This window comes from Drosophila novamexicana, unplaced genomic scaffold (genome assembly GCF_003285875.2).
Source record: "Drosophila novamexicana strain 15010-1031.04,08,12 unplaced genomic scaffold, DnovRS2.1 tig00001059-arrow-arrow-pilon, whole genome shotgun sequence".
Classification (NCBI taxonomy): Eukaryota; Metazoa; Arthropoda; class Insecta; order Diptera; family Drosophilidae; genus Drosophila; species Drosophila novamexicana.
Window position 1 is genome coordinate 1327229 of NW_020824837.1, and position 17585 is coordinate 1344813.

At 40.9% G+C, this 17585-nt stretch overlaps 1 protein-coding gene across 5 annotated transcripts in view; it reads left to right on the forward strand.

Moving 5' to 3' along the window:
- Positions 1–16366, forward strand: part of LOC115765994 — a 43579-nt gene extending 27213 nt beyond the window's left edge. The window contains exons 2-6 of one of the 5 annotated variants that reach the window (XR_004018170.1): positions 882–946; positions 8459–8587; positions 14585–14736; positions 14792–14901; positions 16265–16366. Coding sequence is in view for 1 of the 5 variants with exons in the window: in XM_030709761.1 (XP_030565621.1) it covers positions 909–946; positions 8459–8587; positions 14585–14736; positions 14792–14838 (366 nt within the window). In the remaining 4 variants the exon portion in view is untranslated. Of the gene's footprint in view, positions 1–858; positions 947–8458; positions 8588–14584; positions 14737–14791; positions 14914–16264 lie in introns of those variants that run through there. The other 4 variants (XR_004018169.1, XR_004018171.1, XR_004018172.1 and 1 more) reach the window with 4 other exon arrangements.
- The last annotated feature ends 1219 nt before the right edge of the window (positions 16367–17585 follow it).

Consider the following 17585-nt stretch of genomic DNA (forward strand, 5'->3'; position numbering starts at 1 on the left):
TAGAGTCCTTTAACTTTTCTTTTCTTAACACTCACATATATATATATATATATATATATATATGATTATATAACCCTTATGCATACGTAGACTGATAGTAGTATTAGTGTGATTATATTGAAACATATATACTTACTTATAAAGCAAACTAAACCATATCCAACATTCGATTTGTACGCATACGCTGAATACAATAAAAATACAGAAAGTTATAATGTCAATCTGCATTCGATTTATTCGATCTATACCTATATGCATATCTATTCATCTATATATCTATACATCTATAAATCTAAAGCCATACATCTCTAATTCTAATAATCTATATAGTATCTATATATCTATATTATACTTATATCTATATATCTATATTAAATATATACCTATATATTTATGTATCTTTTTATATCTATATATATCATCTATATATCTATATGTCTATATATCTATATATTTATAAACCTATATATCTATATATCTTTATCTATTTATATCTATATATCTATATGCCTATACATCTATGTATATACCTATATATCTATCTATCTATATATCTATATATCTTTATAACTATATACCTATATATCTTATAACTATATATCTACATATCTATATATCGATATATCTATATATATTATCTATCTATCTATATGTCTTTATATATGTCTATCTGTATCTATTTAGCTAATATCTATATCAAACTTCATCTATTTCTATATCTATCTATATCTGTAGCTATATCTGTACTCTATATCTATATTAAGCAATTATATCTTGTTACGCCATCGTATCGTTTGATTTATCGATACATGTATTACACACCAATCGATAAAAAAAATGTAACCCTTAAGTACTAATTTCGACATTTTGATGAGTTGCAGAGCTAAAACGGATATTTGCCTATCAACATGGCCATAAATCGTGTGATAGATCGATCGATCGTTGGGTGAGTAAATGAGTGCATGAATCATCTACAAGTTTATTCATTCTAATAATTCAACGCCTGCGCTGCCAAGCGCTGCGAGTGGTGTTCGCGCACAGGCCAACCAAATCGGGCCTTATATAATTATATAGACACGAGTCGTATCTAATATAAATACACTTAGGTATATTTGCAAGCAACTAGAGCAGACTCCGCCGCCGCAGCTCGAAGCCGCAACTGCCCCCTAGAGATAAGGCAATTTGAGTTGCGGGCCACTCGACTGACTATCAGCTGTGCAGCTCTGCAGCCATGTCAGGTGTCAATCCGCCAAGTCACATGCATACATATCCACACAGCCAGGTCGACCCGCCGACTCGCTGCCTGAATGCACTTGAGGCCAACTGCGAACTGCGAGCTGCGAGCGCAGGTGAATGAATCAAGCACTGAATAAACAAATGAGCTGCAAAACACATGGCGGCTATATTTCTTATATGTGTATACCCTAACAATGCGGGTATACGAATTTAGGCGTGAAGTGTGCATGCAAGTTGAATACTTAACGGCTTGCCTGGTTTTAGCTTTGATTTGGCTGCTTTTTTCTTAGCTATAGATATCGAAATCAAACAGTTCAGTCAAGATCAAGAGATCAAGATCTATATTAGAATACTTTAATTTCATGGGGTTCGATCCTCAAACTTCAATTCAATTGGCTGCATCCCTTATCTTCCTGGTCCGCACTATTTAAAAAATACATATGACAGAATTGTATTTCATTATAATTATTGGAATACGTTGTCTTCCTGTGGGTTCGAACCCTACACTTCCTGCTCCGTTCTGCTCACAAGGCGCTCAATCTCCAAACTTTCCGCTTCGCTCTATTCAAGGGGTACGATCTCTTAACTTTCTGTCAAGGAATATCATAGAATTGTAGCTGATAAAGCAAGGAAAATAAAAGATATATTTGATTTAACATTTATATTTGTCATTTTCCATTTTATGGTCGTTCTTTACTTATGTTTTTTTTTTAGGATTTGCTGGATTTGAACCAGCGACTTTTCGCTCGTTAGTTCGACGCTTGTTCATGTCTGAAGCTTTGCAAACTTTGACCTACGTTTTTATCCACTTAAAGTTCGAATTGTCCGAAACCAGGTGGAACCAGGAATTGTCTAGGCCCTCGCTCTTGCGTTTTGATAAGTTTTTAGTCATTCAGGACAAACTCTTTACTGTGCAGGGCATTAACGCATCGACTTACCAATATTCGAATGCTTGCCATTTTCAACTTATAAAGATGGAAGACCGCGCGGTCTCTGTGTGTGGTGTTGCCGCGTGTTGCTCGGTGGTGCTCGGTGGTGCTGTGTGGTGCTTTTTGTGGTGTTGTACGTATCAAAATTGTAGTCGCATTCAAAAGTGCGCAATTGCAAGCCCAACTGTCGGCTGTTACCAGTCCAACTGTCTCGCTGTCTATTTGTCCCACTGTCCCACCTGTCCCACCCGTCCAGCTGTCCCACCTGTCCCACTGGCTGACTGGCTGACTGCTCTTGTCGCGTTGGCTGGCTGTTCGGCTGGCGTTGGAGTGTTTGGCGTCTGAAGGTCTACTTGGCAGCAGCTTTGGAGTGTGTTGGCGTTGCCTTCGCCGTCGTCGTCGTCGTCGTCGTCGCTGCTGTTGCTGCTAAAATGAAATACGAGTGCAAACAAACCGCCATAAGAATGCACAGCTTGTCCCGGGCATGCCGAAGCTCAGATGCCCTTTACTAATTAACGCCAAGAAGCTTAGCTATAAAGGGATATGAAAATCAAGGGATTTTTGTAGAAAATATCTTTGGATTGAATTCGAATTGGTTAAACAAAATACCTAACATAATTAGACAATGGATTGGTTCACTGTCGGTTTGAACCAGCTTCCTGCTTTCAGTTGCGTTTAATTAACCTGGTTTGCGAGGGCCATTTATTCATGCTAGAGGACTGGATCTTCCATATAAGTTTATGGAAAAAGAATATATAGAAAAACAATATATAAAATAATCATATTTCATTCATGTGTAAAACAAGACAAATCAAAATGTGGTATGCTTCGTAGTTTGAACCAGCTTCCTGCTTTTAGGTGCGCCTGGTAAACCTTGCTTTCCCCATCCATTTATTCATGCTAGTGAAGTGGGTCTTCCATATAAGTTTATGAGAAAGGAATATGTAGAAAAAGGATTTATAAAATATTCAAACTTCTTTCATCTGTAAAGCATGACAAAGCCAAAGGACTCTCTAGATAGTGTATAGCCCATAAGAGCTCTAGATCGAGATCAGTCAGATTGCGGCTGCTTGCGGCGCAGTTTAAAGAATAATGGGCCAGCATATGTGAATACTTATGTGAATACTCATGTGAATAGTCATGTGAATATGTATATATATATATATGCGACTGTTAAGCTCACGTTATTTGTGGTGCTTGTGTTGTTTGTGTTGACACTTGGCGAACATGTTAAGTAAGTAACCATCTAGAGGCGAATAAAAATCGTAAAATAAATGTGCAACAAGTTGCCGCATTTGCATAGCTGCTGCTAATTAATTCAATTAGAAGAGCAGTCACTGGACAATTCCTGAATCGGTTTTCACTTTCGTGGCAAATACTGATGCTAAGGCTGCCGTTAAAGCTGATGTTACAGCAGCTGCCAGATGATTGAGTGCTTGCGGAAGTTGTTTTTGTGTTGACAATTGACAGGTAGCTTATCTACGTGCGCTGACGGACAGAAGATAGATAGCATCTAAAAAATAATAGAATTTCTGGTCTGGTTTTTAAAATAGGGCGTTTACCAAAGTTATCGATAATGCATGCATCAGATACTGTTGCCAGTCGACTATCGATAGTCAAATGCTGCCCTTATCGATTCTATCATTCATTCGAAGTAGATAATTTAGTTACTGAACTATTGTTTGAAATATTTGGTATGTAAAATTAATATATTGATATATATCAACACAATTGTTCATTGTTGTCTTTGCGATAAGGGTGAAAGAACAGAGATTAATACCTATCGATATTGTCAAGAACAATCGACAAGAGCAGCCAATCGATGAGATAGAAAAGTGCAATCGATATCTCTATACTATTAAACCTGCTTCAAATACAAAGCTTAACGCAATATGAATGGCTAATTAAAGAAGTTATGCCAATTTACTAAACAAACTTCAAGAGAGGCCACACAAAATGTACATACATAACATGAATATCGATATATGCGATAATGAGTTCGATTTTGTAATCGATACATTTGATTAAGCTATTGATAAGTTTGCAACTATTTAACTAGATATATCTTTTCCTTTGAAATAAAATAATCACATAGATTTACAAATGTTACAGGAATATCGATACATGCGACAATGAACTCGATTATGTTATCGATATATCGAGTTATCGATTGGTTTGTAGTTACATGTGTAGAATCACGTTGATATTTTACCATGACACTTTGAAGACATACATGTGTGTGTGTGTAGATAAATTGATAGATAGATAGATAAATGAAGCAGTAGATAGATTGCTATTCTAATCAAACTGGGCGCTTAAGTTGTTCCCGCTCTTGGCTGTTAGCTGGTACCTAGAGAGCGAGAGGGAGAGAGATAGGGAGAGAGAACAGGGAACTTGACATTTATGGCCAATCTGTGCGCGCGCACACACAGAGCTCCTCTATAAATTTGCAATCAACTTTTATCAGGCTGGGCACCCAGAACGTGCCAGCGCTAACGTTTCTATTCACACGCCTCGACTGAAACGGGAACGGGTACGCGATTGCTTCATGGTACGACTGGCCTGGAAGAGCTGCTGCTCCATCAGTGATAGATTGGCCCACATTCGTTGTGAGTCGCGTTTGGCTGCCAATTTTCCAGGCAACGTCCGCAGCAGCAGCGGCAGCGGCAGCTCCCCCAGCTTCAAGCTGCAGCCACCTCCAGCAACCTTCCCCTGGTCCATGTCATATGCTTGCATTGAATGCATCGTCATACGTTGCCGCCGCGGCAGAGCCGTCGCCTTGGTAATCTAACCAAATTACTGTGGTGTTCACAAACACGTTCTCTAAACGGTTTCATAATAACAACACGCTGCCGCAGAGCTAAAGAATTTCTTTGGACGTCTCCAGCTTCCTTCTCATAATGCGAATATGCAGCTAAAGCTCATCTCAAACAACCAGTGTGTGTGTCTCTGTGTGTGCCTGTGTGTGTGTTTGTCCGTCCGTACAGCGGCTATGTTCTAATGCAAATTGCAGCAATAATTGGCCTATTATGCCACAGAGCCAGGCAGTAGGTCGTACTGTACCACAACATTGTTGTTGTTTCAAGTACACTCGGCGAAAGACAACTAATATAATCTTTATAGAGTTCATATTTTTAAGAAAATTTCAAGTAAATTGTATGCAAAAATGTTCCTAAATTAAGCTCTAATATTGCTTGACTTAAGACTCTTCTTAACTTTAAAATAAAAGGAGGAAAGCGCAGAAAAATTTAACTAGAGGCTGCAAGACTTCTTAAATTCAGCACGCAAATCTTAAGCGTATGATATATTTGAATTAAGTTTTAATATTACTTAACTTAAAGCTGTTCTTAAGTGTAACAAACAAATATAAATTATATATAAACTTACCTTAATAAGGTAAGGAACTTCTCATAACTTTGAGGAAATTGCTTCAATTGAGCACAAAATACTTATGACAAGCATCTTTTATTCCACTCTTCATTTGGATCTGTATTCAATTATTTCCTTAAACTTTCTTAAATTAAGTAAAAAGCTTCTTAAATGAAATTCAAAATACTTTTTAGATTAAAATTTATAGCACTTGCTCACAAATATGCTCTGAAATGTTTGGAAAATAAGAACAAATATCTTGAATTCGTCAGTAAACATTTATAACAACAATTGCCACACTTTTAATAAGTATAAAGCGTGCTTAAATTAAGTTCAAAAATTCTAAAAAAAATAGTGATTATTTATAACAAGAAAAGCATACTTAAAGCCAGTGCAACGCGAGCTTAACTGAAGTACAAAAAAACTTATATAAATACAGCATTTCGTCAACTAATAAAAAAATTGTTGTAAAAATAGTTTTGTGCTTAGTTAAAGAGACTTTGAGCTAGAAACTTGATGCGAGCGCAAAGTACTTGATATTTTTGCTGAGTGTTGTCGTTGTTGTTGCTGTTGTTGTCGTTGTTGTTGCTGTTGTTAGTGGCAGTGTGTGTGTGGCACGCCCACCGCCCAGCCCCGCTGAACGCCCATTTGACACAGCGAAAAGCATTTAATATATGTTTTAGTCTAAAAGTTGGCATTAAACGTTCAGATCTAACCAAATATGGCAAGCACTCAGATCGGGCTTGGGGGGAAGTTGGAATAGTTGAATAGGAGGCTGCATTTGCGAGGCGGAAGCATAGATCGAGCCCAGAGGTCGCGGCATCGGCGCATTTGTGCGCTCATTAATTAGTTGCGACGGCAAATTAATGCCTAATCAAATTTTATTGAATTATAAACCAGTCGCCAAGTTGAGATGCAGATGCTCGATGCTCCGAGCAGGCGCAGTTGCAGTTGCACTCGCCGAAAGATGCTTGCGGTAATTAATGTGCGCCAAAGCTGCCGACGGCATTAAAATTAATTTGATTTGGTTAAAGGCAAAGGCAAAGGCAACCACAGCCCCGGGCCAGCGGCCAAAAGATTCGCCAAGCTGCCGTCGTGAGTTGTTGGTGGCGCTCCGAGCACTGCCTGACAAGTGTCGGGTGGCTACCAGTTGCCAGTTGCCAGTTGCCAGTTGCCAGTCGCCAGTTGCCAGCTGCTGCCCTGGGAGCTGCCCAAAATAGCCAAGCGAGCAATAACAGCAAAATCATTTACGACGACAAGTGAATGCTCTTGCCATCTATGCCTGACTATGTTATACCCTCTAGCCAGAACTCTGAGTTGTGCTGCAAGAGCTCGAGTCCAGTATTTGACCAAGATCAATGCGCAGTAAACGAGGCGAGTTCCAGTCAGGAGTTACTTTTTATACCCTGAACCCATAAAGTATATATATTCGTGATCAGCACCAATAGCCGAGTCGATCTACCCATGTCCGTCTGTCCGTCCGTCCGTCTGTCCGTATGTATGAACGCGAGGATCTCAGAACCTATAAGAGCTAGAGATGTAGATGCTCCTAGTTCCCGCGCAGATCGAGTTTGTTTCCGATAATCGATAACTTACTCCGTTCAATCGATAAAAATCGATATCGATATCCTGTTTTTTGGATAATTTTGGTAAATAATAAGAACTAGAGTCAGCAAACTTGACATATAGCTTCTAAAAAAGAATATATATATGCATTTGATGTTGTAAGAAGAGGGTTCAGGGTATCCCCTAGTCGTTAGCTCCCGACTAGAACCTCTTGTTTATTTGATTTATTTTGTTATTTCATTTTATTTAAATATTTAAGTGCTTTTTCTGCTGGTGCACAAGTTGCTGATTTGTCTGTTGCATACCCCATTTCTGATGGTTACAGGGTATAACAAATGGTCAACAGCTCGTTGCAATTTTAATTAACTGCCGCGTCTGCGCATTAAAATAGTTTTGACTTTGTTAAATGCTTGCAAATCAAGAAGCGACATGAAAATTTACGCGCAGCAGCCGAAGATGAACTGGGAAACAGCTCGCTGGGAGTGGGAAAACGAAACAGAAGGCGTGGCGTGAGGGAGCGGTAGAGAGAGAGAGAGAGAGAGAGAGAGAGAGAAAGATAGCCTGAAATCAATACGTGGTCAGATTCGATGCGGCTGGGACTGAGGCATTTGAGCCAAGCTGCAACCGTGCATTAAACAGTTCGAGCCAAAATACAACAATCAGGCAAATGGAGTTGCAGTCGCTGCCAGCAAGTCCAAGTCCATTGTTAGATCGCTCCTCCTGCTCCTGCTCCTGCTGCCTGCTGCCTGCTGCCTGCTTGGCAACGCGCAAATGTTTGCCAATGTAATTAAAAATGCATTTGCGGCCTAAAGAGGCGCGTAGACCGCCGCGTCGGCTGCCGCTAGGAAGTGAAGCCAGCCAGGAACACGGCAACAACGGGAATTCTCCAACTGCAATCGCCGATCAGCGCAAATTGTCGTGAATTAGCTGGCCAAATCAAATGTCTGGCATTAGAAGCTGCCACTGCCATTGCCGATCAGCTTTCAAGAGCCGACCAGGTTGTTCTTGTTGTTGCTGTTGTTGTTGTTGGCAGCCGGGTCACGGCATGCCAAAAATTATCACATCACGCATACGACGTGTGTGACAACGCGGACTAAACGGGCAACGCTTGCCGCAACGCGTGAAATGTCAAAAGCTAAAAATGCCATTTGTTGTCGACTCACTTTAACACACACACACACACACACAGACACATACAAACACACAGCAATGTATACTCTATGCAACAGATGAACGCGTGCCGTGACACGAGCTATATATTCAAAACTGTTTCGTGCTCTTTATATTAATAACTTATTCCTATAATACTTAATGCAAGACTAGAATTAAGATGTATTGAACTTATCTTCAATTTTTAGCTTCAATGAAATGTGCTTACAAATCGCGCTGGAAAACTTATCTCTTCAACTTAAAATGCTTCATAAATCTACAGCTCAAACCACGGCCAATATGTCATCAATCATGTGCATTGGTAGCTTGAGTTCTAGGTAAGACACTTATTAGAAACTTGTTAGGTTTATGTACCAAATGTTATCCCTCTCAAAATCTTATCTCTTTATACCCTGCACCCATTGAAAATGGGTAAGAAGGAACAAAGCAAGCATCTGCGATCCAATAAAAAGCATATATATTCTTGTTCAGCTTCGATAGTCGAGTCTATCTAGCCATGTCCATCTGTCTTTCCGTCCGCCCGTCTGTCCGTATGTTGAAACATGGAATAGGATAAGTTATTCTCAAAAAAAAAGGAAACGGATAGCCTGAAAATTGCTTTTAATTTTCATTTTTCATTTAAGTTAAATGTAACTCAAAGTAATTTGTTTGCAAATAATCTTCAAGAGGTGTTTCAAGTTCGTGCTCGTGCTGTGCCGTGCTTGGCTCGCGCTCATCTCTAAGCTGTTTAGCCTTTTGTGTGGCATGTAATGCTGGCTGGGCCGGACACAGCGGAAGGGGGAAGGAGATGGGCCAGGGGGTGGGTGGATTGTTGGCAAATGCAAAGTGCTCATGATTTGTTCATTGTTGTCATTGTCCGCTCTTTGCGGCGGCAGCGGCAGCGGCAGCAGCGGCAGCAGCTCCACCGGCTGGTCACACACACGCAGCGCAACGTTCGCCCAGGCCGCGGCGCATGCAGATTGGCCACAAGCGATAGCGATAGCCTTTTTTTTCGCTATGCGCTTTCGGCCGGGGCAACAACTCCATTCGGACCATTTGTTTGCCAGATGAAAAATTTCCTTTTCAACGCGCCACGACGACGACAACAGCCGCACCTGCCTTGGGCCCCGCAACGAGAGCTGAGGCCAGCCTCCATTTTGGTTGGCTATGCAAAATTTGCAAATTGCAAATGCACACATGTGTGTGTGTTTGTGTGTACCTATTGATGCATGTTTGATGTGACGCTTTTTGCTGCCCTGCCATCCTCATATGCTCTCGCTGCCGCTCTCTCTTCACTCGTCACTTTTCTGCTCTTTATCCACCCGTGGCCTAGCAGCGTGGGCCGCTGGCGACTGCGCAGTCGCGAGCCGCTGCTCGTGTTTGTCGATTTCGTTTTGCACTCGTCGTCGCTGCGGGCCACATTTACAGCGCTGTTTAGATCGCGCAATTCACACACTCACAACTTGCATGCGAAAAATTGTTGTTTGTTTTATGCAAATGATCGGCACGTCGCTGGGGGGCGCGGGTTACAGGTTTAGGTTGTAGTTGGTTACCTTTGCCTCTGCCATTTGCTGCCCGTTTCAATTTCGGCTTGCAATTAAAAACCGAAAGTGTGAATGCGGAGCGATCTAGACAGCGAGAGAGAGAGAAAGAGAGAGAAGGAGAGAGCGCGCGATAAAGAGAATGGACAACATTATGCGAAGATTCGATTCGGGACAAGTGAAAGTTAGTTTAGGCGTTAACATTTGTATTAACAGGGCTGCTTGGTGAAGCATGTCACTTGCATGAGAGCAGGGCAATTTCGAACTCGAAATTCGAGTTAAATTCGAAGCGAAAAGCAACAGCAAATGGTCTGCTGTTCAATAAGCGCTCTAACTCGAATTCGAACTTGCAGTAGAAATTGAAGAAATGTTTCATTTTGTTATATTAACATTGTTATATTTTTCTGGGCATTTGAAAAAAAAAAAACATATTTTGATATATATTTTTGGCACATGTTGAACAAATTAAATATATAAATATTTGCACACAATGTGTAAAATCATAAGCAAAAAGAAAAAAATACGTTTTGCTAATAAAAAGTTTCAGTGTGCCTTTAAAAAAAAAATAAACTCAATAGAGTAACAGTTTTGGTGTATTTGTCTCACCTTGAAAACAACGATAACAGTGCTGGTCAGCAAAATCTCACTCCAATTCGACATCGAATTGGCCTCGCTAGCTAGAAACAATAGAAAAGCTATGCTGCTCAGCTTATGCTGTTTAAATTTGTGACGTACGCATCATGCAGAAAAGGGAACAGAAGGAGCGCCAAAAATAGCAACAATGCAGGGCGCTATTGAGAGCGCAGCATAACTGTAACGGTGCCTAAGCTAAACCCATTGAGTAATTTACATACATATGTACATATATTTCGCATGCGTTCAGTGCTCTGCCAGCTGCCGAAGGGTTAGTGCGTGTCGGACTTATGTTGTGTTATACGTGTGTGCTTTCAAAGAACAGTTAGTTGTGTGGTGAGTCATAAGACTGTATTTTAATTGTTTCCAAGGCAAAGCCAAGCATGCGCAAATGTGTGTATTTATATATGTATGTAAGTGTTTATCAATTAAATTAAAATTATTTATGTATATCTGTATGTGTGCGCCAGCTAAGCTGCTGCAGCTCTCCCTCTCTCTCTCTCTCTCTCTCTCTCTCTCTCTCTCTCGTTCTCACTTCTAGTTGCTCGCTCAATTTTCAAGGTCAGCGCCCAGCTGCAATTGTGTGCACTAATTTTGCAGGCAATTGCCATTTTTCACAATTCGCCTGGCGCCGCTTTGTCTCGCTCTTTCTTTCATTTCCAATTGGCAGCTCTCTTCCCATTTCTGGCATAAATTAGCGTGCAGCTAATAAGAGCTTTGCACTGCACTGCTTTGCCGCCGCCCGCTCTTTTCCAGCTGCTGCCCAGCTGGAACGGGCTGCCATTTGGTAGGCAGCTGTCAAAAACGTTTTGCTAGCTTCGGATGCTGCTTGCTGCGACTGCGACTGTTCAAGATTTCACACATATCGCTGCAAGCCAAATGGCAAACGGTTTGCCTAACTGTGTTTGCTTACGTCGTAGAGGGGAGTTGAGGGGGCGGCAGTCAGTGTTTCCTGCACATTTGACGCGTTGATTGCCGTCTGCGGCGCAGCACAGTAGCCAGCTGGAATGTCAGCTGCGTTCCGAACGTTTGACTTGCCAGCATCTGCATAAAAGGTCGTCATGTATGTGTGTGTGCGTGTGTGTGTGTGTATCTAACTGATTGATGAGGCATTTGCATGCTGGAGCATAATCTCGGCTGTGAAAGTGTTGGCCACCCCGTTGCGCCCCGAGCCATAGAATCAACGTTAACTTTCGCCTCTTTGCGGCTTGATTCGCCAACTTCTGAGTTGGGCTCTTTCCACTGGAAGTCAGAGGGCATGATTAATTGGGCGCCCCGCGAATAACATCAGCAGCAGCAGCTCTCAGCCACAAGCTCCATGATTAACCCACTGACCGCTGGCTGAGATTATGTCTGGCTGCGACGATGATTTACAACAACAACAAAAAACAACATTTTCCTATTTGCCCCGCCATAACGAAGCTGTCATTAAATTCATGAACTGGCCGCAGCCAATGAAGTAGTTTTGGCCAAAATCAAAACAAAAAAAAAAAACTGATTGCACGGGAAAAGTCGAGTTCAATGTTGGCCAGAAGAAAGTTTTTAATGAGCCCCCAGGAGCAGCCAGGCTCAATGGGCATTTGCCTAAGTGCATGAAAAACATTCCAGTGCAAAGCGGCAAACAGTTAGCAGGCTCCCATACACTGTAAGAAATTGCAAGCTATAAACTTTTTTAGACCAAACGAAAGTTAAACAAAATATCTTTTGTCTATATTTTTTTTTCAACTTTTTTTATAATTTTGTGCAACACTAGAAGGCGACCTCTCCGACCCCATAAAGTATATATATTCTTGATCAGCATCAATAACCGATTTGATATAAACAAGAGTCCATCTGTCCGTTTGTCTGTTTCATTGCAAACTAGTCTCCCTGTTGGTATGGTATAACCGGAAATACTATATATAGCTGCTATAGGAACGATCGGTCGAAAATGAGGAACAACTTTTTGGCATCAACTATTTCTTTAATCTGAAAAGGTTCTGTCTGCAAGGGTATTAATTCTTCGGCGCGACGAACTTTAAATTTTTGCCTATAGGAAACAAAATGTTTGTAAATATGGGCAAAAGCTTCTTACAGGGTATTTCGGGCTGCTGCTGGCATCTCTCATATTGTCACGTCACGTGCGGTGTCAAGAGTGCACACAATTTTGGCTGCTCGTAATTAACTTTTTGACTCGATTTGACTTTCGGGCCGAAACGGAAAGTAAACCACAAACCAAAAGCCAATGTGCACCACCGCAAGCTGACTAACCGCTGGCATTTGTGGGCCCCATCGACAGGTGCGCTGCGACTTGAGCTGGGGCTGGGGTTGGAGCAGGGGCTGGGGTGTATCGATGCTCGTATGTGGCGGGGTTTTTGGCTGCGATTTCGATTTCGTTGCAATTAAAATTCCAGTGCAAACAGCCAACGCCACCGCCACCACCAGCAGCACCACCAGCACCACGCTGGCCAGTTGTCCGCTTGATTAGCCGTGGAATGCGTCGAATTCAATTTGTTTCTGCGTTTGCTCAATTCCAGCGGCGGCCAGACAAAGCGCCCAAGCAAATACTCGGCTGACTAACAATTAAAATTGCCAGCGCATTTAGTTGTTTTTTCTATTATTATTATTCAGTTTCGGGCCAAATAATTAGCATGGCTGCGGGCGTTGTTCCTTGAGTTTAGCATAAATCAATTTCAAATGTCAGCTAAGTGCAGTTTATGTAATACAAGAATAACAATTTATGGTACACAAATGTGCATTAAAGAAGCTATTAACATAATATTGGTCCAAACACATAAAGTACAATGTTTAAGAAAGGGATTTGATGGAGAAAGGGATTTGATGGCAGCAGAAAGTATTATTTTTCTTCTTTATCTTTGCTTCAATCTTATATTGCATTATTAAATCAGAGTGAGGATCGGTTGGTTCATTGCCTAACAATAGTTTTTTGATTGAGTAGTATATTTATATACAGTTAGTATAGGTATTTAGACTAGACTAGATTCTAGTGTGCTGGGCTGACGCTAAAGGCATCGCTGGACCAGATCTGTTGGGATGGTCCTTTTTAATCTCCTTCCTTTAGCAGGCTCCTTGCTAGGAGATAAAAGAATTTTGATTAAGAGCTTTTCTGGGAAAGAGAAACAAACATGAAATATAATTATAATTTGTTTCTTATTAAGCATTGAGTATTTATTCAATCATCACTTTTATCTTTTTAGTCAACGGAGCTTAACCTCAATGCCAGCTGCTATTCATACTATGTCTAGTTAGCCTGCGCTACAACAACATCTAAATTTAGTATATACAAATGCAACTGAATTGGCCAAATATTGGCCAAGTCGCAGTCGTAGTCGTAGGCTCCATTGTCGCATTGTCACATCTTGGACTTAAATTAATCCAACGCGCAACTTCACACGCTGCCATAAAACTAGCTGCGGCTGTTGCGGCAACAACTTAATGCATGCCAATTGTCGCGCCTTCATCTAGATACACTTTGGCCAACAACAACAACAAGCACAAACAACTGCAACAACAAACTAACGAGGAGCCAGGGAGGCCATCAGCCAGTGTTGCCATCCAATCTACGACAAGCCGCAACTCAAATTGAATGGCAAAAAACTTCTCTCTTTTTGGCTATTGCCACAGCGTCATGTCTTGCCCCTCTTTGCAACACACACTCACACACTCGTTCAGCCACTTGCAACACTGCCGCTGGCCAGGGCTGTCATTCTGGCAGCGGGCAGAAGCTGCTGCCAGCTTCAAGCTCCTAGCTCCGAGCTCCGAGCTGCCAGACTGTAAATCTGCATGCGCGTCGCGGTGTCAAAACTTTTTAAACAAAATAATTAAATGTGGAGAGGCGGGCAGCGAACTGCAGCAACAGCAGCAGCTAACAAGTAAAAGTGCCTAGCCCATGTGTGTGCTAGACGAGCAGATACCCTGTACAACCAAACCCCTTTCAATTATTTTTGTTTTTTTTTTTCGATTTGGGTCGAAATTTAGATTTTCATTTATTTAATAAATTAATTTTTTTTTAAATTCCTTTATTGGAATATTTTTTGATACTTTTCCTTCGCGTGTTAAACTAACTGTACAATCAGGGGATTAACATACCTAAAATTAATTTTTTATTTAAGTCTTATACTTCGTTTCCTTTTATTGATGAATTTTTGTATTTATTTATAGCGATCCAATTACCCAGTTTGGCAAAAGGACAGAGTGGATCCTGCGCAGTCTCAGCCGCATTTTACTGCCCAGCCCCTTCTTGCCAGTATTTAAGGAGGAGCGGAGGGACAGGCAATGCAGCTGTTGCACTGCTGCCGTACAAATTCAAAAAGGTATTACTTTCAAAAATCGAATGGTTTTTATATTAAATATTCCAATTTATTTCAGATTTTCAAAGCGACCCCGATTATCATATGTTTAATGCCAATCGATAGTAATCTCCATGATATAAAATAACCAAGGACATATAGGCCATGAATGGCGCTCAATTCCTGATTGTATGTATGTCCATGGACGTGTCGAAGTTTTAAGGATCATGTTCGCAAAAGAAAATATGCCATAAGTTGGCCATATCCTGGCGTATCCTGACGAGTCCTGTGGCAAATAAATTGTATTGACCAGCGCTACCAACTGGCCAAAGGGCATCAAGCTCGTCCTATCCTTTCCGAAATATCAAGGATTTTCTGTTTTCACCTAATTTCCAAGTAATTTTCGGTTGAAATTTTACCAAGTCGTGGATTCTTAGATGACCCCATCATATTTTGATGTAGATCGATGCGGGTGGTCCATACGATCCTAACGCACCATTTCCTTTGAAAATCTGTTAGGATATGGCCGAGTTATGGCTATTTTTCTAAAAAGGACATGATCACAAAATCGGCGATAACTCGGGCAATTAAAGAACTATGCGAATTTCCTTCGGTGAGCAAAATGTGCTTATCCTGCCAATTCAGAATATACAAAGAAAAGGACGAAAGTCCTTCTAAGAGCCGGGATATAAGGACATTTGTTTTCAATATTAGAAAGGCCATAGCTCAGCCGTATCCTTGTGTATCCTGACGAGTCCTGTGTCAAACAACTCGTATTGATCCCAGCTATCAACTGTCCAAAGGACATCAAAATCGTCCTTCTACTTTCCGAGATATGCCTTATTTACTAAAAAGGACATTTTTTAATTGGTCATAACTCGGCCAAATCCTTAAGGATATCGGAAGGATATACCTTTTTGAACTCGTGGGGAACAGGACTATCGATTGGCATTCAAGGATTTCCAAGATTCGACAAAAAATTTCACCAAAATTTTTCATAGGGGTTTAGTCGCAAAAGTGGCCAAAATCGAAAAATTCGGGTCTAACTTCGCCATTTGAAGGACTATCGGGATGTCCTTTGAACTGTAGAAAGTGCTCGGCCTCCCATTTAAGAAAATACAAAAAAAAGGACGATAGTCCTTCAAACGGCGAAGTTTTAAGGACGATTTTTGAAAGAGAAAATAGGCCATAACTCCGCCATATCCTGTCGTATCCTGACGAGTCCTGTGGCAAATAAATTGTATGGACCAGGCCTACCAACTGGCCAAAATTCATTAAGATCGTCCTGCTAGTTTTGGAGATATTGAAGGATTTGTGATTTCGGGCCATTTCCGTGCGCTCCGGGGACTGAAATTTTACAAGTCCAATTTCGGGTAATATGATCCTTAGATGACCCCATATTTTTATGATGCAGATCGATGCAGGGGGTCTATAGGATCCTAACGCACCATGTCCTTTGAAAATCTGCAAGGACATGCCCGAGTTATGGCCCATTTTCCTTACAAAAATTTTTTTTATTTATTTCATTTTAAATGCGTTTTTATCATTTCAGACTGACAAATTAAGGACTACAATGAGCTCTAAGGACCTCCACGACTGACAAAGCATATTTTTCCAGGATCAGACTTCAATTAAGCCAGATATAGCTATTTTAAGCGAAAAAAAGACAAAATTTGTAATTTATGCTCGATTTGTTTATTTTTAAGACATATAATTAAGAAATTAGCATAAAAAACAACAATTTTATACATTTAAACATAAATAAAGTAAATATTTAAAATAAAAAAGAATTTCCTGTTTTTTATTGCATACCCCAAGGGGCGTTTTTTGGCAACCGCTGCCTGCCGGGATTTTTCTTAAATTCTGCCAAAATACCAGGCGAACAGAAATGCCCAGAAGGTCGACAAAAAATATTTTTAGCTGCCGAAAAATTTCATTGCATACCCTCACGGGGCGCCCTGGTCGGCGGCTACGCCCCAAATTTGCCCTAAAATTCCACTCAAATACCAGGCGAACAGAAATGCCCAGAAGGTCGCCGAGTGGTTTGAATAAAAATTTTCATTGCATAGCATTAAGGGGCAAAAATGTAACTCAATTAAAATGAGTACTGTTAAATAGCAGATAATGTAAACAGCGTGATGTAAGGCGGCTGTTAAACAACAGCTGCAGCTGCAGCTAATGTAAAAGAAAAATCATACATGTTTTTGGACCATTTCAATGCACATTTTGCAGGGATCTGATCCTTTAGGTTTCCAAGGACTATATCAATGGCATGGTATAACCAAGGATATGTTAGTCAACTAGAAACCATCCAGGGGGCGGGACTGCTGCTGGGGGCGGCTGTAAAACAAAAGCATACATATTTTTGGACCCTGTTCTCGCGCATTTTGCGAGAACTCGGTCCTTTAGGTTCGCTAGGACTATATCCATGATATGGAACCAAGGATATATAGGTCAACTAGGTACCAAGGGTATCGATCATTTGCTGATTATATGTTGTCCATGGGATTGGCAGAATTGTCTGAAAATAGAAAATGAAAAATTTGCGAGAGATTATGTTGTTTTTAAGCGATATAACTCCGCCTACATACGACAAATCTCCATATTCGCGCGGAGATATGACGTTCCAAAACGACATATCTCCGCTTGGAGATATGACGTTCCAAAACGACATAGCTCCGCGGGAGATATGAAGTTTTAAAAACGACATATCTCCGCTTGTTATGACGCGGGAGATATGTCGTTTTGGAACGTCATATCTCCCGCGGAGCTATGTCGTTTTGGAACGTCATATCTCCAAGCGGAGATATCTCCGCTTGGTATGACGCGGGAGATATGTCGTTTTGGAACGTCATATCTCCAAGCGGAGATAT